At 42.9% G+C, this 22,396-nt stretch overlaps 2 protein-coding genes across 8 annotated transcripts; one reads left to right on the top strand and one right to left on the bottom strand.

The window, feature by feature from the left end:
• Positions 1-887: 887 nt before the first annotated feature.
• On the bottom strand, positions 888-4,436 carry fahd2a (fumarylacetoacetate hydrolase domain containing 2A). Of its 7 annotated transcripts, none has more exons than XM_035785971.2 (8): positions 4,203-4,436; positions 3,124-3,315; positions 2,813-3,035; positions 2,411-2,470; positions 2,172-2,334; positions 1,966-2,074; positions 1,664-1,751; positions 888-1,291 (listed from the first exon to the last, which is right to left on the bottom strand). In XM_035785971.2, exons 2-8 carry the CDS (start codon positions 3,291-3,293, stop codon positions 1,229-1,231), a joined length of 876 nt encoding a protein of 291 aa, XP_035641864.1. In that variant the 5' UTR covers positions 3,294-3,315; positions 4,203-4,436; the 3' UTR covers positions 888-1,228. The 7 variants fall into 7 exon arrangements, with proteins under 7 accessions (XP_035641864.1, XP_052317658.1, XP_035641862.1 ...); XM_052461698.1 differs by having other exon boundaries at positions 3,124-3,392; positions 4,203-4,395; XM_035785969.2 differs by having other exon boundaries at positions 3,124-3,389; positions 4,203-4,395.
• A 9-nt stretch (positions 4,437-4,445) lies between these two features.
• LOC118393359 (putative aminopeptidase W07G4.4) lies at positions 4,446-20,978 on the top strand. The gene is made up of 16 exons (XM_035785965.2): positions 4,446-4,568; positions 7,814-7,855; positions 8,079-8,169; positions 8,257-8,405; positions 8,552-8,660; positions 8,884-9,011; positions 16,742-16,841; positions 17,315-17,390; positions 18,925-19,010; positions 19,146-19,250; positions 19,353-19,428; positions 19,639-19,757; positions 19,858-19,941; positions 20,088-20,145; positions 20,270-20,451; positions 20,540-20,978. Exons 1-16 carry the CDS (start codon positions 4,549-4,551, stop codon positions 20,702-20,704), a joined length of 1,590 nt encoding a protein of 529 aa, XP_035641858.1. The 5' UTR covers positions 4,446-4,548; the 3' UTR covers positions 20,705-20,978.
• The last annotated feature ends 1,418 nt before the right edge of the window (positions 20,979-22,396 follow it).

Genomic DNA, 22,396 nt, shown 5'->3' with positions numbered 1-22,396 from the left:
TGGGGACGACGCCGTCAATGCACTTATTGATGAAGCCAATAACTGAGGTGGTATACTCCTCAATGCCATTGGATGAATCCCGGAACACATTCCAGTCTGTGCTAGCAAAACTGTCCTGTACCGTAGCATCCGCGTTATCTGACCACTTCTATATTGAGCGAGTCACTGGTTCTTCCTGCTTATTTTTTTGCTTGTAAGCCGAAATCAGGAGGATAGAATTATGGTCCGATTTGACAAATGTAGGGCGAGGGAGAGCTTTGTATGCGTCTCTGTATGTGGAGTAAAGGTGAACCAGAGTTTTCTCCCTCTGGTTGCACAGGTGACACGCTGGTGGAAATGAGGTCAAACGGATTGCCTGCATCAAAGTCCCTGGCAACTAGGAGCACTGCTTCTGGATGAGCACTTTCTTGTTTGCTTATGGCCTTATACAGCTGGTTGAGTGCGGTCTTAGTGCCAGCATCGGTTTGTGGTGGTAAATGGATGGCTCCGAATTATACAGATGAGAACTCTTGGTAGATAGTATGGTCTACAGCTTAAGGTACTCATAAGGTACTCTACTTCAGGCGAGCAATAACTTGAGACTTCTTTAAAATTAGACATAGCGCACCAAAATATCTTTGTCCAGTTCGAGGTGAGTAATCACTGTTCCATGTCTTCCAAATGTCACTTGACTGGTCCCAAATGGCACCCTTTTCCCTATATAGAGCACTACTTTTTGTCCCTAATAAAAAGTAGTCCACTATGTAGTAAATAGGGTGCCATTGGAAAGCACAGTGTTATAGGAGACATGATTTCATGAAGACTAGTCACACATTTAGCCATGTGAGTGGTACTGTAGTATCATGACAGTATATGTTTTGTATAAGAAGGATCACAGAAAACAAGAATAAAGAACTTGCATTTATAAAAGTAATCTATTCAATTCTATAGACAATCCACAAAATAATTTTGCAACATTAGTTAGATTGATAGTTTACAAACCTAATTCAGCATCTTTGGCTGTTTACACAGGCTGTCTAATTTGGATCCTTTGACCTATCAGATTAGAGCTTTTGCCAATAATTGGGAAAAATATCATAATTGAGCTTCCTGTGTAAACAAAGCCTTTCAAACATGGATTAGATCTGATTTACAGTAGACTAGATTAATGACATTTGGGTCCAAAGAGAACTGAATCAAGATTGAAGAGAGAGCTGTCCAATAGGCTGGCTGCTTCAGAGGTCAGAGTTCAGACAACATTGTTGCGTATGACTCCGACCTGGTCTATTTGACATTCCACCACATCTCCTTTCTGAAACACACAGGAACACTTCATTATACCTTTCACAAGACAGGGCCACAACAGGCAACGCTTGTAACTCTTGTGCCCTATTTGATCTTTTCAGATCTATGGGAAGTGCCTAGCCCTATAAGAGCTTGGGGTGGATGTGGTGCTCATTACTACTATATGTAACAATATGGATTCATTCCAGGCTAAATACATTACAGACATATGTCAGATCTTAAAATGCTTGGATAGGTGTTTAACATATCAGCTAACCAAATCATATGATTTAGCAATCAGTGGTTGTGGCACACAATCATTGATTGATTCATTACAACATCTGCAAAGTAGTTAGCCTGGTACACAACAAATGTCTTTATATAAGTGTGTGATGCTGACCTTGAGGAAGACAGGTGGGTTCCTGAACACACCCACACCTGGAGGAGTCCCCGTCAGAAACACGTCACCTGGAGACAACGTCACAAACCTAACACAGGAAAAAACACACACATGCAAATCTTTGTTATCATAGAGCAACTGTAGACTACTCCATAGCTGTCACAAATATTGGTTTTGTGATGACATTGTAACTCAGTTGTCATAACTGTTAGTGACTGTGTTATGTATACCTTGTGATAGAGGACTCAAGTAAAGTATTACCATCACAAGGACTATGAACACATTATGTGTGTGTCACTCACTGTGAGACCCAGGCCACCACTTGCTCAGTCTTAAAGATCAGCTGGTCAGTGTTGCTGTTCTGGACTGCAACTCCATTTACCAGACAGCGGATACCCAGGTTATGGGGGTCTGACGACAAACGCAGATACATCTTAGCAACCACTCTGCCAAAGTAAGCAAATTATATGTATACATTTTATCTTGTTTTTCTTCCTGCCTTTCTCACCCGTCACAGCGGAGGTGGTCACTAAGGCGGGGCCGAGAGGACAAAAGCTGTCAAAGGTTTTTCCCAGCAGCCACTGGTTCCCATTGCGTTTCATCTGCCAATCACGTGCACTGACATCGTTGGCAACGGTGAAACCTGCCACATAAGACATAGCATCCTCTTCCTTGGAGAAAGAGTAGGGGTGAGCTCATCTGTGGGACATGAAACCCCTGTGTCTGTCAACTTCTATTCAGACTCACCTTAATGTGTTTCCCCTTTCGGCCAATCACAAAGGCTAGCTCCACCTCCCAGTCCACCTCCTTCAATCAGGGATAACCAGGAATAATCCATCAATTAAGTTACTGAAACTGTGTAACACCCAGGCTACAGTGCCTGTGTACATTATAATTGTATCAGGAACGGACCTAGGATCATGCAAATCTACTGATTCTCAATCTTCTCCTCTGAGCCTGACAGGGGTCGTGTTCTCCTGCTCAGAGTTTGTGTACAACGTCATTGACTGTGCCATCAGGCACCAGATTGCTATAACATATTATGTGGTTAGCTGATATGTAAAATACCTATCCAGGTGTTGTAAGATCTGGCATGCATCAGCAACGCCTGGGCAGAGGAACACACCCAGTGACTAAAGCTGCTCTCACCTGGCTCTCGTCAGGCAGTGTGATGTCATCAAAGGGCCCAGTAATGGCGCTGGGGAACTTGCTGAAGATGATTGGCTCTTTAGGGATAGGGGCATTCTGCTCAAGGCAGTGATCCCGGTAGTTCATCCCCACACACACCACCTTCTCTGGGGCTAGGACTGGGGACAGCAGCCTCACCTCCGCAAAGGGAACCACACACTGAGCAGGACTAACCTCCAGTGCCCTGAGAGAAAGAGGATAGTATGTGCTCTGGGTGGAAAGGATGGCTACGGACAAGCAACAAGACAGTGTGTGTGTTGTGTACGTGTTACCTCTGTGCACACTGCATGCCCTTTGCTCCCATCTCCAGCAGCTCTCTCATTGTCATGGGCATCGAAGGGTCAAAGGCCTTAAGGTCAATGACCCCTAGCCCCTCCCCACGATCAACGCCGACTCTAACCCCTCCCTCATCGCCTTGGCGGCAGAACTGCACCAATCGCATCGCAGCGCCACACACTCCCCGCCTACCGGGGATAGCAGACAGCCTATCAGACAAGCTCCTCGAGATGAGAGACAAGGAGTGAAGAGGAAGTCTCATCTACTGAGAACAGAGAGCAGGAAAAATACTGAGAGAGAAAAGCAAATACAACGAGTAAATGTACAAAAAGGAAAGAAAGTGGAGGGGTGAATTTAATAATTTCAGAACACAGGGTGGGCTAAGAATTGTCCAATCCCAATTAAGGATGTATTGAACAATTTCTGTAGATAACCTCAAAGTGCAGTAGCCTATAATACTGTCTTATGATGCAGTAAAGTGGCCCATGAGTTCAGAGCTCTAGCGTAGCTAGCACTTTGACATATCAGGAACCCGAATATGGACAGAGCAAAGTCATTTCCAAAAGAAATATAAATCCTTGCGGGTTTCTTCAAACTCTTAGTTGCAATGTAAATTATTGTAATGAAACAGCAGGGAGCAGGTCTCGAACCCTCGATTTTCGAGCCCGAGGTCCGGCGCGCTGTCGACTGTGCCGCAAAAGCATGCTCGTGCAGCAGGGACGATTTCCGCGATTATAAACCCAGGGTCGTTACATTATTTTATTAGTGACAACCTTATCACCCTGGCCGCAAACTCTACTCCTGTAGATAACATACATTTACAGTATCTTTACAATCAAGATAACATAAAGTCGCACAGTATTCAGTTAAAACCGTCCTACCTGATCACCAGTGATTACTGACTCCGCAAATGCAAAATAACCACAAGCCAACAACAATGTTGCACAACCAAATCTGCAAATATATTAAAGTCAATCAAGAGTCGCTAATTTTACTGATATCATATGGTCAGTCAGGTGAAAAGTCTAATAAGCCGTCTCATTCTTGCACTTTGGACCAATGATCAGGCACTCACCTTGCTGGTTTGTCTACTGAATAGACAACATGCACAGGGTTGGACTTCCTGGTTCGGTATTTGTAGTTCAGTTTATTGGATACTGTCACTCAATACTCTCAGTTATATATAATCGGAAGTGTAGATAATTCTCTAGAATGTACATCATATATATATAACCCTTCCAATTTATACTATATTTGGATAATTTTTAACCTGCACATTTCCGCGTAGTAATCAGTATGTAAAAATTACATCTCACATGACTACGTTGAAAGGACCTTGATAAATCACGTGATTGACCGAGGAAGCTTCTTTGTGTCAGCTGACGGCTTAGCTTGCTGTCTTTTTCCCTCAAGACGTCTGAATGCCAGCAATGTGTACACAGTAAGCCCATTTATTCATACATTTAACCGTTCCGTGCAAATTTTCCGTCCGAATATGTACTTTATGAAATGCATGTGTGCAGGATCTGTTGTTATTGCGTATTAATGAATTAATGAACAATGGCATTTATTGAGACGTGGTTTTCCTAAACATGATTGAGTGCACACAGTGCCTTCAGAAAGTATTCACAACCATTGACTTTTTCCTAATTTTGTTGTGTTACAGCCTGATTGAAATTTATTAAATTTAGATTTTGTGTCACAGGTCCACACACAAAATAGAATATAACGTGGAATGGTTTTAGATTTTTTTTTGTTGTTATGGCAAGCCTAAATAAGTGCAGGAGTAAACATTTACTTAAGTTGAATGGACCAACTGTGTGTGCAATAATGGTGTTTAACATGGTTTTTGAATGACTACCCCATCTCTATACCCCACACATACAATTATCTGTAAGGGTCCTCAGTCAAGCAGTGCTTTTCAAGCACAGATTCAACCACAAAGACCAGGGAGGTTTTCCAATGCCTTGTAAAGAAGGGCAACATTGGTAGATGTGTATAAATAAATAAAGCAGACCTTGAATATTGACGTTGACATTGAGCATGGTGAAATTATTAATTACACTTTTGAAGGTGTGTCAATACACCCAGTCACTACAAAGATACAGGTGCCCTTCCTAACTCTGTTGCCAGAGAGGAAGGAAACCGCTCAGGGATTTCACCATGAGACCAATGGTGACTTTAAAACAGTTCTAGTTTAATGGCTGTGATAGGAGAGAACTGAGGATGGATAAACATTGAAATTACTCCACAATACTAAGGTAAATGGCAGCTTGAAAAGAAAGAAGCCTGTACAGAATACAAATATTCCAAAACATGCATCCTTTTTGCAATGTGGCAAAGAAATTAACTTTATGTCCTGAATACAAAGTATTATGATTGGTGCAACAACGCATCACTGAGTACCACTCTTCATATTTTCAAACATGGTGATGGTTGCATCATGTTATTGGTATGTTTGTCATCAGCAAGGACTATGGAGTTTTTTGGAAGATAAAAATAAACAGAATAGAGCTAAGCACAGGCAAAATCCTAGAGGAAAACCTTGTTCAGACTGCTTACTGACAATTGGGAGACAAATTCACCTTCCAGTAGGACAATAACCTAAAACGCAATGTCAAATATACACTGGAGTTGTTTACCAAGATGACATTGAATGTCCCTGACTGGCCTAGTTAGTTTTGACTTAAATCGTCTTTAAAATCTATGGCAAGATTTGAAAATGTCTGTCTAGCGATGATCAACAACCAATTTCACAGAGCTTGGAAGAATGATTGCATGATCCAGGTGTGCAAAGCTCTTAGACTCACAGCTGCTAAAGGTGATTCTAACATGTATTGACTCAGAGGTGTGAATACTTATGTAAATTAGAGTTTGTATTTAATTTTCAATAAATTGCTAATATTTTTTGAAAGGATGTTTTCACTTTGTCATTATGGGGTATTGTGTGAAGATTGGTAAGAGAAAAAATCTATTTAATCCATTTTGACTACAGGCTCTAAAACATAATGTGGAATAAGTAAAGGGGTATGAATGCTTTCTGAAGGCACTGTATTTAAATCCCCATGATCTGTATGCATGGAGTGGACTGTCCATTGTCTTTGCAGACAGCTACTTAGCCAGATAGTTGCAATTTTTCCTCCCAAGTACCAGCAAGCTAGCTTTCTATTAAAGCCCTATTGTCCTATCTAATCTTCCAATTTGTACTTTCTGTTGCTATGTCATGTGCCTACTTCTTGTTACTTCCCTCAAAACAGTATCTCAAATTGAAATGTTCCCCATATGACGCCATTACATATTATTCTCGTTCCAAATGCATGAATCTACACACATGACAGGAAAGGAAGGGTGAGAGAAAGGGAACAATGTCCTTTTTAGAATACTGCATTTCATTCAAAGCATGGTTTGTGCAATGGAAAGATGAGTACTAAGTCCGGCTCATATAGTCTGCAACTCTCATTGTCCTTTGTATCTTTCTAGAACCCAAGGGGGTATACCCAGTTTACAGCCGGTCCCCCCCTTTGGGTTCTCAGCTGATGGTAAGGATCACAGCTGGCTCCATGTGAACTACAATCCCCATGCTCTGTTTAATCCTGGCGCTCTGTCTAAACACAAATACGCTTAACTTGCGATACGGTTTTGGGAAACATTCCGAACTTAACTTTCATATAAGCGAGAAAGAATCTTTAGAATACAAAAGATACACTTACTGTGCGCATTTTAGCAAAGTTGCACCCTGATGTTTTTAAACACAGCCTCTGCTATGACACATCCTCTCACCTTGCGCTCGCATTTCCATTGGACCATTCCATTCCACATTTCCAGTGTTTCTCTAAGTACAGCTAGGTGCAATTTTCCTTAACTGCGCACAGTAAGTGGATCTTTTGTATTTGAAAAAGTATTTCTTCCTTATGAGAGTTAAGTTCCAAACGTTACCAAAACTGTAACGGGTGTCAGGCATATTTGCGTTTAGACAGAGCATGGGGGAATTTGCCTCAAGCGGCAAACAGCTTTGTGAATAGACTGTATACCATTTAACCTGATCATCTATTGAATGGGCTAGGTCCTCTGTTGCTCAGTTGGTAGAGCATGGCACTTGCATTGCCAGGATAATGGGTTTAATTGTCAGGACCGCTCATGCTTAAAGTGTATGCACGCATGGCTACAAGTCTCTTTGGATAAAAGCATCTGCTAAATGGCATATATTAAATCCCGGGGTGCATCTCAATGATCTAAAGGTATGTCCTTTCCTCATCTCCTTTCTTTCTGCATTTGTACTAATGTTAATAGACTGGACAGGTGAACGCAAAAGAGCTGCTTTAGACTAATGAGATGTCAAAGTTTGCACAAATCCTGCAGATTATCTGGAGACCAAAGGTTTCTCCGAAGCCAGACTTTGACCTAATGTCACTGATATCACTAACCCTGCAGCAGAGAATACCAGACAGGAATTTAAAGCACTTTTGTATCACCATTTTCTGAGTTGGTAACCAGTGCTGTCTGTTTGTGCTATAATTGTAGCCAACTCCTTGGTCACCCATTGTCATGCCAAACAATGGTTGGCTTAACAATGACAGTAATGGAGTTAGTTGGCAAGAGCACAAACAAGTCTGGGACCAGGCTACTGAGTTGGACCTTCAAGACCAGTACTATTGAGCTGTATTGAACATGCGTTTCTCTCTATAGCGTCCAGCCCATCGAGTGGACCACTGACTGTAAGAACCAGAAGTGAGTATTGAGGAACTGCTGATCAGGTCACATGTCGTGTGTGGGGGTGGGGTAAAACCAGGACAATTCTCTCTACTGGGGACAGTCAAATGCTATTTTAAGCTTAGGTTTTGGGTTAGTGGTTAAGGTTGGGATTAGGGAAAATAGGATTTGGAAATTAATTTTATTTTGCCACAAAGTTGGAAGAACAAAATGTGTGTGCTCTGTGTGTGTTTTCTCCTAGTTACGATGGCATAGTCTTGGTAACCCAGAGTTATGACACGCTGCCCAAGGAGCTGGAATGTCTGAAAGCACCTCTGCAGGACTACAGCTCTGTGAGTCACGCGCACACACACCCACACCAACAACATAGATAGATGAATATACTCCTCCTACTTTCTCCTCTCTCATTTCTCCTTAAGGTGGACTGTGGTCTGGGAGATAAGGTGGTGGTGTTGATGGTTCCGGGGTTGCCTGGTAAACGCTTGGTTTTTGCGTCCACCGGGCCCGTTAACCGGGACTACGATGACGTCCGACGCTTCAGCGACGCAGCCGTTAATGGCATCAAGAGGTACAAGTCAACACCAAATACACACACACACACACACACACACACACACACAAAATGTACCAAGAGGTTACTATATAATATATCTGTATTCCTGTCCTGTGTGTATCTCTCCCATTCATTGCCATGTACTGTGGGTATTTCTTCAGGGCCATGAAAGCAGGCATGCAGCGCCCCCTGCTGGTCTGTCCTCGTCACAGCAGCTATGACAGGAGCACCATGGTTGCTGCCCTAGGGGCCCTGCACGCCCTCTACATGGTGAGAACACTGAAATAAGCAATCGATACCTTAACACTGATTCTTCCCGTTGTTTTATTGTGCAATGTTTCGAGCTGAAGGCACTCCTATGCCCCCCCCCCCCCAAAAAAAAACAGACCCTTTGCACACAGATGGAGCTCGATTGTCTTTTGCTCCAAATGTGGTGCTGACATTCATCCTTTATCCACAATCGCTCTCTTTCCCCTCTCTCACTCTCTTCTAGCCTCTGGAGGTGAGGGAGGTGTCTGTGAAGCCCAGCCAGTATAAAGTGTGTGTTCTAGGGTTGTGGGTGGACCAGGAGGCCCAGGGGAAGGAGTTGGTGGACCTGGTCTCCGCTCTGGAGAGTGGACGGTGAGTTGCGCACACCTATATTTTCATCTGTAACAAAGGAGAGATCTCTCTTATGGGGAGACATTTTTATATGTTAAATGTGATCATGCGGAACAGATTTTCCTCAAGGGCCCATTAGGTCTGTTGGGATAGATTTTCCTCCATCTTGGAATAAAACATTTCCGCCATATCCTACGATGTCGCACTTCCTCATCTGCGGTGAAATTGTGACGGCACTAGAGCGGTGTCAGACCATGAGACATCGGTTGTTTTGCTTTAGGACGGCCACAGGCCTCACAAGATTCATCTGAAGGTCGCCCGGTATAGTTTTTTTTTTATGTATGGAAGCATATATGGAGACTGTTTAGTGTCAAAAATAAAGGGTTACATACATGGGGGGACTATTTGTTGTTCCATGTAGTGAATGTGTTATTTCATGGGCTAATAGCAGTAGGGCCAAAATACATGTATATATTTTTTCATACTTTTGGTCAACTTAAGTGTAATGAAGGAAAAAGGAAACCGCACACTGCTCTTGATAGTATCACTGATATTTAATAAGCTTACGTATCAGCCTCACAGCCTTCGTCAGAGCTTTTGTGAATTATTTTTTAAATTAGCACCCTTATGTAGACCTAGCCCCACCCACATCCGTTCTACACATCGAAAGGGGTTGGAGGCAAAGGAAAAACAAAGTGCTACCAAATATACCAATATGCATTTCATAAATATTACAGAACTGTATAAATATCAAATAAAATTGTATTTGTCACATACACATGGTTAGCAGATGTTAATGAGAGTGTAGCGAAATGCTTGTGCTTCTAGTTCCGACAATGCAGTAATAACCAACGAGTAATCTAACCTAACAATTCCACAACTACTACCTTATACACACAAGTGTAAAGGGATAAAGAATATGTACATAAAGATATACGACCGAGTGATGGTACAGAACGGCATAGGCAAGATGCAGTAGATGGTATCGAGTACAGTATATACATATGAGATGAGTAATGTAGGGTATGTAAACATAAAAGTGGCATAGTTTAAAGTGGCTAGTGATACATGTATTACATAAAGATGGCAAGATGCAGTAGATGATGATATAAAGTACAGTATATACATATACATACAGTGGGACAAAAGTATTTAGTCAGCCACCAATTGTGCAAGTTCTCCCACTTAAAAAGATGAGAGGCCTGTAATTCATCATAGGTACAAAAATCCAGAAAATCACATTGTAGGATTGTTAATGAATTTATTTGCAAATGATGGTAGAAAATAAGTATTTGGTCAATAACAAAAGTTTATCTCAATACTTTGTTATATACCCTTTGTTGGCAATGACAGAGGTCAAACATTTTCTGTAAGTCTTCCCAAGGTTTTCACACACTTGCTGGTATTTATTGCCCATTCCTCCATGCAGATCTCCTCTAGAGCAGTGATGTTTTGGGGCTGTTGCGGGGCAACACGGACTTTCAACTCCCTCCAAATATGTTCTATGGGGTTGAGATCTGGAGACTGGCTAGGCCACTCCACGACCTTGAAATGCTTCTTACGAAGCCACTCCTTCATTGCCCGGGCGGTGTGTTTGGGATCATTGTCATGCTGAAAGACCCAGCCATGTTTCATCTTCAATGCCCTTGCTGATGGAAGGAGGTTTTCACTCAAAATCTCACGATACATGGCCCCATTCATTCTTTCCTTTACACGGATCAGTCGTCCTGGTCCCTTTGCAGAAAAACAGCCCCAAAGCATGATGTTTCCACCCCCATGCTTCACAGTAGGTATGGTGTTCTTTGGATGCAACTCGGCATTCTTTGTCCTCCAAACACGACGAGTTGAGTTTTTACCAAAAATATCTATTTTGGTTTCATCTGACCATATGACATTCTCCCAATCTTCTTCTGGATCATCCAAATGCTCTCTAGCAAACTTCAGACGGGCCTGGACATGTACTGGCTTAAGCAGGGGGACACGTCTGGCACTGCAGGATTTGAGTCCCTGGCGGCGTAGTGTGTTACTGATGGTAGGCTTTGTTACTTTGGTCCCAGCTCTCTGCAGGTCATTCACTAGGTCCCCCCGTGTGGTTCTGGGATTTTTGCTCACTGTTCTTGTGATCATTTTGACCCCACAGGGTGAGATCTTGCGTGGAGCCCCAGATCGAGGGAGATTATCAGTGGTCTTGTATGTCTTCTATTTCCTAATAATTGCTCCCACGGTTGATTTCTTCAAACCAAGCGGCTTAACTATTGCAGATTCAGTCTTCCCAGCCTGGTGCAGGTCTACAATTTTGTTTCTGGTGTCCTTTGACAGCTCTTTGGTCTTGGCCATAGTGGAGTTTGGAGTGTGACTGTTTGAGGTTGTGGACAGGTGTCTTTTATACTGATAACAAGTTCAAACAGGTGCCATTAATACAGGTAACGAGTGGAGGACAGAGGAGCCTCTTAAAGAAGAAGTTACAGGTCTGTGAGAGCCAGAAATCTTGCTTGTTTGTAGGTGACCAAATACTTATTTTCCACCATAATTTGCAAATAAATTCATAATCCTACAATGTGATTTTCTGGATATTTTTTCCCTCATTTTGTCTGTCATAGTTGAAGTGTACCTGATGAAAATTACAGGCCTCTCATCTTTTTAAGTGGGAGAACTTGCACAATTGGTGGCTGACTAAATTATTTTTTGCCCAACTGTACGAGATGAGTAATGTCGGGTATGTAAACATTATATTAAGTGGCATTGTTTAAAGTGGCTAGTGATACATTTTTTACATCAATTTCCATTATTAAAGTGGCTGGAGTTGAGTCCGTATGTTGGCAGCAGCCGCTCAATGTTAGTGATGGATGTTTAAAAGTCTGATGGCCTTGAGATAGAAGTTGTTTTTCAGTCTCTCGGTCCCTGCTTTGATGCACCTGTGCTGACCTCGCCTTCTGGATGATAGCGGGGTGAACAGGCAGTGGCTCGGGTGGTTGTTGTCCTTGATGATCTTTATGGCCTTCCTGTGACATCGGGTGGTGTAGGTGTCCTGGAGGGCAGGTAGTTTGCCCCCGGTGATGCGTTGTGCAGACCTCACTACCCTCTGGAGAGCCTTACGGTTGTGGGCAGAGCAGTTGCCGTACCAGGTGGTGATACAGCCCGACAGGATGCTCTCGATTGTGCATCTGTAGAAGTTTGTGAGTGCTTTTGGTGACAAGCTGAATTTCTTCAGCCTCCTGAGGTTGAAGAGGCGCTGTTGCGCCTTCTTCACAACGCTGTCTGTGTGGGTGGACCAATTCAGTTTGTCCGTGATGTGTACGCTGAGGAACTTAACTTACTAGGGGGGTGCTCCCTCTGCTATTTCCTGAAGTCCACAATCATCTCCTTTGTTTTGTTGACGTTGAGTGTGAGGTTATTTTCCTGACACCACACTCCGAGGGCCCTCACCTCCTCCCTGTAGGCCGTCTCGTCGTTGTTGGTAATCAAGCCTACCACTGTAGTGTCGTCCGCAAACTTGATGATTGAGTTGGAGGCGTGCATGGCCACACAGTCCTGGGTGCACAGGGAGTACAGGAGAGGGCTCAGAACACACCCTTGTGGGTCCCCAGTGTTGAGGATCAGCGGGGTGGAGATGTTGTTACCTACCCTCACCACCTGGGGGGTGGCCCGTCAGGAAGTCCAGTACCCAGTTGCACAGGGCGGGGTCGAGACCCAGGGTCTCGAGCTTGATGACGAGTTTGGAGGGTGCTATGGTGTTAAATGCTGAGCTGTAGTTGATGAACAGCATTCTCACATAGTTATTCCTCTTGTCCAGATGGGTTAGGGCAGTGTGGTTGCGATTGTGTCGTCTGTGGACCTATTGGGGCGGTAAGCAAATTGGAATGGGTCAGGGTGTCAGGTAGGGTGGAGGTGATATGGTCCTTGACTAGTCTCAAAAAGCACTCCATGATGACGGAAGTGAGTGCTACGGGGTGGTAGTCGTTTAGCTCAGTTACCTATTAAACACGTCTGTAAAACCACAATGAGGACATAGCAAGTTTTCATTAATCATTGGGTACATCGTACAAAAACATCAGAGTAATCTTAAATAGGCACATAATTCATGTTCAAATTCACAACATAACATGCATAGGCATTTCATCATTAAGTCCTTTAGGAAATTATGTCTGATGGATGAAAATCCAAAAACATTCTCTTTTACTCAGAGTATTATTAATATTACCTCCCCTGTCTGATATCTATCACATGGACATTTAATAATGTAAATAACATGGGTGGTGGAACACGTAATAATGTCATTTATTTGAAACCGTTTTCCTGTGTGTGGGTGGCAGAAATATTCACACTTCATCAAATTGTTGCACTGTGCGCATCCTCTGCATTTATAGCTACCATTTGGTAGAGGGCGTAAAAGGGCCCGGCTGATTTTCTTTTGTGGCTGGCAGTTGGCATGAACCAATTTATCGTGTAAATTGCGACCTCCTATACACAATAAGTGGTGGATTTTTAAAATCAACTGGCAAAGCTGGGTCCGATGATGAAATATGCCAGTGTTTAGCAGGTCTTTTTTGTAACGGTTCATCTCGTGTTTTTCCCCATGCCAAATTAAGAGCTTCATCCACACATTGTGGCGAATAGCCTCTTCTTAGAAACCTAGTGTGCATCTCCACTGCTTTTTCTAGATAATCCTCTGTGGACTGGCATGTACGGCGCAGTCTGAAAAACTGGCTTCTTGAAAGTCCTCTTTTTATTGGCTCAGGATGGAAGCTGTCCCCCTGTAATAGAGTATTTCTGTCTGTTTCTTTTCTATACAGAGTTGTAAACAGGGTTCCATTTGAGTTTTCAATCCACATATCAAGATAATGAACACGTTAAGTGTCACATTCAATAGTGAATTTGAGATTGGGGTCAATGTCATTGAGTAGTGCCATACAATCTGACAGCTCTTTTTCAGTTCCTTCCCATATGCAAAAAAATGTCGTCAATATAACGATGCCACTTCAGGACTTTATTTAAAAATGGATTTTCGTTTTCATTATTAACCAACAAAACGTTCTTCAAAAAGACCCACATGAAGGTTAGCATAGCTCAGAGCGAATGTGGAGCCCATCGATGTTCCATTCCTTTGGAGGTAGTATTCATCATCAAACCTAAAATAGTTGTACGTCAAAACATATTCAGCCAGCTCTAGAATGAAGTTTGTTGGTGGATATTCATTAGTATCTCTGTCTCCCAAATAGTGTGCTAGTGCTGCCAGCACAAGCACACATGATTTGGAAAGGCACGCACCTGTCTATATAAGGTCCCACAATTGACAGTGCATGTCAGAGTGAAAACCAAGCCATGAGGTCAAAGAAATTGTCTGTAGAGCTCTGAGACAGGATTTTGGCGAGGCACAGATCTGGGGAAGGATACCTAGACTCTTCCTAGAGCTGGCCACCTGGCCTAACTGAGCAATTGGGAGAGAAGGGCCTTGGTCAGTTGACCAAGAACCCGATAGTCACTCTGATAGAGCTCCAGAGTTCCTCTGTGGAGATGGGAGAAACTTCCAGAAGGACAACCATCTCTACAGCACTCCACCAACCAGGCCTTTATGGTAGAGTGACCAGACGGAAGCCACTCCTCACTAAAAGGCACATGACATCCTGCTTGGAGTTTGCTAAAAGGCAGCTAAAGGACTCTGACCATGAAAAAGACCATGCCTGAAAATCGTCCTCTGAAAGGTAGGCTATATCCTATAGGCCTATGCAAAACCTAACACGTGTCACTGTCATCCTTTCTGCTTCCAGTTCAGTAGCCATACCTACGAGATCAGGTACGTGTGTGGTTCAATTAAATAGAGTAGGCTATAGCCTATGCATGGACGAAGAAGCACAGGGTAGTTGTCTTTCCAAGGAAATGTACTTCTAAATAGGCCTGTAATTAGGTTACATTGCCTAGAAATAGGCTTAAATATTGAACACCAATATTTCTCCTTCTGAAAATCTTCCCACTCCTAAAAGTTAGGCTATAAAAATAGCTCAATAGAAAGTGCAAGTCTCTCCAACTCTGCTTTCTTCAAACTACATCAAACATATTGGCTGAAATAGGCCAGTAATACAATGTAAGGGCCTTGTGAGAATCTCTTATAATTTATGTTATTGTTGCACATTTGATGTTGCCTATAGGGCGCAAAATTGCTGGGACCGTGAGCTGTTTCACATATGCCTAAAATTCGGGCGGTGATTGGGATTCCCATAGGGCGGCGCACAATTGGCCAAGCATATTTCGGGTTTTGCCTGGGAAGGCCGTCATTGTAAATAAGAATTTGTTCTTAACTGACTTGCCCAGTTAAATAAAGGTTACATAAAATAAATAAAAACATTTTGGGACTGCGGTTGGGTTCCCACATGGTAGTCAGACTGAAAGCCAGTGAGTGTGGGCGGGAGCGGATGAAGAAAACTGTCTCCTGCAGACCTCTACTGTGCACCATGTTTACATATCTGGCATTACTCATCTCATGTGTTTTCTATACTATTCTACGGTACCTCATTCACGTAATAATGCGTACATATCTTGAATTATTTATCTCATATGTATATTCTGTTTTTCTATACTATTATACTGTATCTTAGTCCTTGCCGCTCTGAGATCGCTCGTCCATGTGTATATAGTCTTAATTCATTCCTACTTAGATGTGTGTATTGGGTATATGTTGTGTAATTTGTTAGATATTACTGCACTGTTGGAGCTACTAGCATTTCGCTACACCCGCAATAAGATCTGCTAATCACGCGTATGTGACCAATAACATTTGATTTGACAATGATGCCTGTATCATTAGAGCTGTTTATTACTGTCTCAGTGTTTAAAAGTAGGGAATTGACTAGGGTAACTGACCAATCAATAAAAACAAAACACCCGTCTCAACGTCAACAGTGAAGAGGCGACTCCAGGATGCTGGCCTTCTAGACAGTTGCAAAGAAAAAGCCATATCTCAGACTGGCAAGATGAAGATAAGGCACAAGAACAGACACTGGACAGAGGAACTCTCTTTCTCAAACGACACACTCTAATGTACTTCTCCTCTTGCTCAGTTGTGCACCGGGGCCTCCCACTCCTCGTTCTATTCTGGTTCGAGCCAGTTTGCGCTGTTCTGTGAAGGGAGTAGTACACAGTGTTGTACGAGATCTTCAGTTTCTTGGCAATTTCTCACATTGAATATTCTTCATTTCTCAGAACAAGAATAGACTGATGCGTTTCAGAAGAAAATACTTTGTTTCTGGCCATTTTGAGCCTGTAATCGAACCCACAAATACTGATGCTCCAGATACTCAACTAGTCTAAAGAAGGCCAATCCTTTAATCAGCACAACAGTTTTCAGCTGTGCTAATATAATTGCAAAATGGTTTTCTAATGATCAATTAGCCTTTTAAAATTATAAACTTGGATTAACTAACACAACGTGCCATTGGAACATAGGAGTGATGGATGCTGATAATGGGCTTCTGTACGCCTATGTAGATATACATTTACATTTACATTTAAGTCATTTAGCAGACGCTCTTATCCAGAGCGACTTACAAATTGGTGCATTCACCATATACCATAACAAATCTGCCATTTGCAGCTCCAATAGTCATTTACAACATTAACAATGTCTATACTGTATTTCGGATCAATTTGATGTTATTTTAATCGACAAAAATGTGATTTTCTTTCAAAAACAAGGACATTTATAAGTGACCCCAAACTTTTGAATGGTCGTGTGTATATGATCTTTCTCTCTCCAGGCTTGCTTGCCGTGACATAGGAGGGTCTGATCCTGAGAGGATGGCTGCTCCTCGTGTAGCTGAGTACGTCCAGGCCCTCTTTAAGGAGAGCCCAGTGCAGGTGAGAGAGAGAAAGGCTTTAATCATACATCCAAAAAAAGAAAAGGGGATGGTATCTCCCAAAAAGACAACAGAAGTATTTTATTCATAGGGCTTTTTTATTGGTAAAAAAAAAAACTGTTGCTGTCATTCAAATCAAATCAAATCAAATTTATTTATATAGCCCTTCGTACATCAGCTGATATCTCAAAGTGCTGTACAGAAACCCAGCCTAAAACCCCAAACAGCAAACAATGCAGGTGTAAATGCACGGTGGCTAGGAAAAACTCCCTAGAAACTCCCTCATTGTCAACGCTCTTAGTTGTGGTCTTTTTGGGAGATGCCATCACCTTTTCTTTATTGGAATATGACTTTACGTAGATGAGCACCCCATGCCATAGAAGCCTTTAGTAGCGCCAGCATATGTAATTTCTACTTCTCTCAAGTATTGGATCTCACTAATGTGTTAGTGTTAATGTGATAATGCTGTCTCAGGTGGATGTGGTGAGTGATCTGAAGGTGCTGGAGAAGGAGTATCCCTGCCTCGCTGCTGTGAACCGCTGTGCCAATGGTAAGTGTGTGTGTACAGTGCATTCGGAAAGTATTTAGACCCCTTGACTTTTTCCACATTTTGTTTTGTTACAGCCTTATTTTAAAATCAATTAGATTGTTTATTCCCCTCAAGCTACACACAATACTCCATAATGACAAAGTAAAAACAGGTTTTTAGAAAGAAAAAACACTGAAATATCTAATTTACATACGTATTTAGACCCTTTACTCAGTACTTTATTGAAGCATCTTTGGCAGCGATTTCAGCCTCAAGTCTTCTTGGATATGACGCTACAAGCTTGGCACACATGTATTTGGGGAGTTTCTTCCATTCGTCTCTGCAGATCCTTTCAAGCTCTGTCAGGTTGATGGCGAGCGTCATTGCACAGCTATTTTCAGGTCTCTCCAGAGATGTTCAATCGGGTTCAAGTACAGGCTCTGGCTGGGCTACTAAAATACATTCAAAGACTTGTCATGAAGCCAACCTTGCGTTGTCTTGGCTTTGTGCTTATGGTCGTTGCCCTGTTGGAAAGTGAACCTTCGCCCCAGTCTGAGGTCCTGAGTGCTCTGGAGTAGGTTTTCATCAAGGATCTCTTTGTACTTTGCTCTGTTCATCTTTCCCTCAATGCTGACTAGTCTCCCAGTCCCTGCTGCTGAAAAACATCCCCACAGCATGACGGTGACACCACCATGCTTCACCGCAGGGATGGTGCCAGGTTTCCTCCAGACATGACACTTAGCATTCAGGCCCAATAGTTCAATCTTTGTTTCATCAGACCAGAGAATCTTGTTTCTCATGGTCTGAGAGTCTTTAAGTGCCTTTTAGCAAACTCCAAGCGGGCTGCCATGTGCTTTTTACTGAAGAGTTCTGTCTGGCCACTCTACCATGAAGGCCTGATTGGTGGAATGCTGCAGAGATGGTTGTCCTTCTGGAAGGTTCTCCCATCTCCACAGAGGAACTCTGTCAGAGCTCCATCGGGTTCTTGGTCACCTCCCTGACCAAGACCCTTCTCCCCGGATTGCTCAGTTTGGCCGTACTCCAGCTCTAGAAAGAGTCTTAGTGTTTCCAAACTTCTTCCATTAAAAATGATGGCGGCCACTGTGTTCTTGGGGACCTTCCATGCTGCAGAAATGTTTTTGTACCCTTCCCCAGATTTGTGCCTCCACACAGTCCTGTCTCTGAGCTCTACAGACAATTCCTTTGACCTCATGGCTTGGTTTTTTCTCAGACATGCACTGTGGGACCTTTCTATAGACAGGTGTGTGCCTTTCCAAATCATGTTCAATGAATTGAATTGACCACAGGTGGACCAAGTTGAAGAAACATCTCAAGGATGATCAATGGCAACAGGATGCACCTGAGCTCAATTTCATGTCTCATAGCGAAGGGTCTGAATACATATATAAATAAGGTATTTCTGTTTTTTTAATAATCCTTTTTAGAATAAGGCTGTAACGTAACAAAATGTGGAAAAAGTCTATGGGGCCTAAATACTTTTCGAATGCACTGTGTGTGTGTGTCTTTTTCATCCATGTGGGTTTGTCTTCTGTAGCTGTGCCTCGTCACCAGGCCAGAGTAATCAAGCTGCAGTACTGTGGAGAAGGACCCATTCAACACACACTGATGCTGGTCGGCAAGGTGAGCAGGAGAGGGAGGAAGGGGGGAATTATGAATTGATAATGGCGTGGGGTGTTCCTATCATGTCATGACCATGTTTTTCTGTGTGGAACATGCATGCATTTATGTGTGTGTGTGTGTGTCTCTCTCTCTCAGGGCATCACCTATGACACCGGTGGAGCTGACATCAAGGCTGGTGGCATCATGGCTGGCATGCACAGAGATAAGTGTGGTGCTGCTGCCGTGGCTGGGTTCTTCCAGGTAAATAACTAATACTTTGTTACCCCCTCAGTGATAACTAGTGGACTCATTGTCCCTGACATAGTCTGTTACTCCTGCTAACATGGAGCTGTGTCCTGCCAGGTCCTGGCCAAACTCAAGCCCAAGCATCTGAAGGTGGTGGGTGGCATGGCGATGGTGAGGAACAGCGTTGGCTCAGGTCAGTGTGATGTTGTGGGGTGGGGGTTTCACCCATAGAAATAGAATCTAGAATATAAAAATCTAATATAGATTATATTTCAATGGTTTCACCTACTGAGTAGTTGGCCTCTTCCCGCTCTCTTGTAAATATGTGTGTGTGATATGTTCTGTCTCTCTGACAGAATGAGGGTTTAAGGACTGTGTGTTGTTTCTCTCTCTGTTCTGTCAGACTGCTACGTAGCTGATGAGTTGGTGGTGTCCCGTGCGGGTCGCAGGGTTCGCGTAGGGAACACCGATGCTGAGGGACGCATGGTGATGGTCGACCTGCTTTGTGAGATGAAGGAGAAGGTAGAGGATACACAACTCTATTCCACGTCCTCCCCCACTCTCCCTGTTCCTCCTGTCAAACCTCTTCTCTGTCACCTTAATCTTATATCTTCCTCTACAGGCGGTGCATGAGGTATCTCCTCAGCTGTTTACCATTGCCACTCTGACAGGACATGCCATCAGAGCCATGGGACCCAACTACTCTGTGAGTACTGGACCTTACACACACACAGTATCTGTACTGTACCATACACAAACTCTTTATATAATAGCACACTGGCCATGGTGAGAATGGCCATGGTGAGATTGCTAATAATGTAAAGTTATTGATTTAAACTCTTTCGGTTATAGATCATCATGGACAACGGAGCTGCCCATCGCTCTGGCAATGCCCGTCAGTGGCAGAAAGGTGAGACGCTCGACACACACTATTCAAACAAATCAGCAAACCAGGGTTTACAGGTCGGAACATGGGTTTTCTGGAATGAACACGGTGTATGTAACCTGTTAGTCCTTTCTCTTTCACTCTGTAGCAGGGGAGGTTCTGGGTGATCTGTTTGAGGTGTCCAGTATCAGGCGTGAGGACTATGACTTCCATAAGGGGAAGTCAGAGTATGAGGAGATTCTGCAAAGCAACAACCTACCATCCTCTGCTACCCCCCGCGGACATCAGACCCCCGCTGCCTTCCTCATCATGGCCTCTGGGCTGGACAAGGTACACACACAGACTCCACAGCCCTGTTCATAACCCTGAATCTAACCTAATTGCTTTTTTTTGTGTTTGTCTTGTTTCCCTCCATTAGCACGGTGTGGACTCTGGCACTCCTCTGCCTTACTCTCACATCGACATCGCTGGCTCTAGCGGCCCCTTCCCTGGTGTTCCCACCGGCGCTCCAATCCTCGCCATGGCTACCAACTACATCCTACCCAGTGCCTATCAACCTAACGACGCCCTGCCCAAAGCCTAGCAATTTGATGATAGAAATAGAATGTGTCGAATGGACCCTATTTTCCGTCTCATGAGAAATGTCACATAGAACAGTCCTGATGGTGCTAGTTCAATTGATATTTCACAAAGTATTCATGAACACAGAGATCCATCAATGCGATCAAGATCTGTTGTTCTATAGATTATATTTCTAAGCTACTGCACTATCATTCAACCTCAAATGTCCCAAAAAAATGTACCCCTATTTCTAACATGGGTCACTGTATTGAATACACTCTCAATTACCAAACATGCTTTGTTGTTCATGCAGCCATTTTGTGAGTTGCAGGTCACGTGGTTATGTGCCAGACAATATCAAGTACAATATCAAGCATAATACATTGTTTTTGTTTATTTCAATCAATGTTAGCTGTTGCTAGTTCCAGGTATTTGCGAAATGGTTACATAGGTAGGCCTACTAGGTCAGCAATCATATGGTTGTACGTCTATTTGTATTCATTAAGGATCCCCATTAACTGCTGGGCAGCAGCTACTCTTCCTGGGGTCCAACAACATTAAGTCAGTTTTATACAATTAAAATATTACATTTGATAACACTTCACAACACATTGTGTGCCCTCAGGTCACCACTCTACTACCACACAGGAGTTCAACTTTCACTGGGAACATGTCCCCCCCCCCCCACACATTCTGAAATTTCTTCTTTTTTTCCCTCCCCAGTTTTATCGTTGGATAAAGCAGCTGGGTAGGCTGTTTGGAGTGTTTATCTGACAAAAAAAGATATCATTGTGTGCCCCCCACTTCTAAAACCAAAGTTGCGCTCATGCTACCACATATATAAAAAAATAACAAGTCCCCTAAATAAGGAAGTCGTAGTCTGCAGTGTTGGTTTCTCTTTTCTCTCATGATTGTCTTAACTCACCACGTACACCGCACCTCTGACTCAGAGGGGTTGGGTTAAATGTGGAAGATACATTTCAGTTGAATACATTTTTTGACAATTGACTAGGTAGCCATCCCCCTTTCCCTTTCACCTCACACAAGTCAACATCCATTTGAAAGATCTTTCCAGCACTCCCGGCCTTGATAATCATGATCCCATATATTGAGTGGAAATGTCAAACTGCTTCAGGCTGGACCCTGTGATAATTTGATACTGTTGCAATTCTCTAGCAATAGCTCAAGTCAAGACAGATCGAAAGGGAGGCACAGGTGGAGAAGATGGTTGCATATGATTGAAAGAACCTGAATTTATCAGAATATTTTCTTCTGATCTTTTTCAGCTTTAGGCCTTTGTATTTTAGTTAGTTGAATGTAAGTAATAGGCCAACAGCTGCATTGGCCTACCGTGCTCTCATTTCTCGAGCTGCCAATAGAGTACCAAATTATGAGTCATAATACCCATAAAACCTAGCGGTCAAAACAGGGAAATTGTTCCAATTGTTTTCCACCATTCATTTTTCCCATAGGGGATTTTAAAAACCCTAAAAATACGGGCAGTGTTTAATGTAGGCTAACACTGGCATGACGTTTTGATAACTGTGTAAATCTCTCTGACAAGGTGACTTAACAATATAGTTGCCTGTATTTACCCCCAACAAATGAAATGCTAATTAGCTGCTAATGTGGCTATCATAAAGAACTACAAATGCCATGATGGTATGGAGGAGACTCAAATCGAGGCAAAAGTAAGAATCTCTGGATTAACTAT

The sequence above is a fragment of the Oncorhynchus keta genome, chromosome 14 (assembly GCF_023373465.1).
Source record: "Oncorhynchus keta strain PuntledgeMale-10-30-2019 chromosome 14, Oket_V2, whole genome shotgun sequence".
Lineage (NCBI taxonomy): Eukaryota > Metazoa > Chordata > Actinopteri > Salmoniformes > Salmonidae > Oncorhynchus > Oncorhynchus keta.
The sequence above is the reverse complement of the archived record's forward strand: the minus strand, read 5'-3'. Positions and strand labels throughout refer to the sequence as shown.

Bases quoted from the DNA above. Each gene is read 5' to 3' on its own strand.
- fahd2a (XM_052461698.1), bottom strand. From the start codon at position 3,389: ATGAGACTTCCTCTTCACTCCTTGTCTCTCATCTCGAGGAGCTTGTCT. The intron at 2,471-2,812 runs GTGAGAGCAGCT...CCCTGATTGAAG, and splicing joins CACTGCCTGACGAGAGCCAG to GAGGTGGACTGGGAGGTGGA. The intron at 2,335-2,410 runs GTGAGTCTGAAT...TCTTTCTCCAAG, and splicing joins GAAAGGGGAAACACATTAAG to GAAGAGGATGCTATGTCTTA.
- LOC118393359 (XM_035785965.2), top strand. From the start codon at position 4,549: ATGCCAGCAATGTGTACACA. The intron at 8,406-8,551 runs GTACAAGTCAAC...GTATTTCTTCAG, and splicing joins GCCGTTAATGGCATCAAGAG to GGCCATGAAAGCAGGCATGC. The intron at 20,146-20,269 runs GTGAGACGCTCG...TTCACTCTGTAG, and splicing joins TGCCCGTCAGTGGCAGAAAG to CAGGGGAGGTTCTGGGTGAT.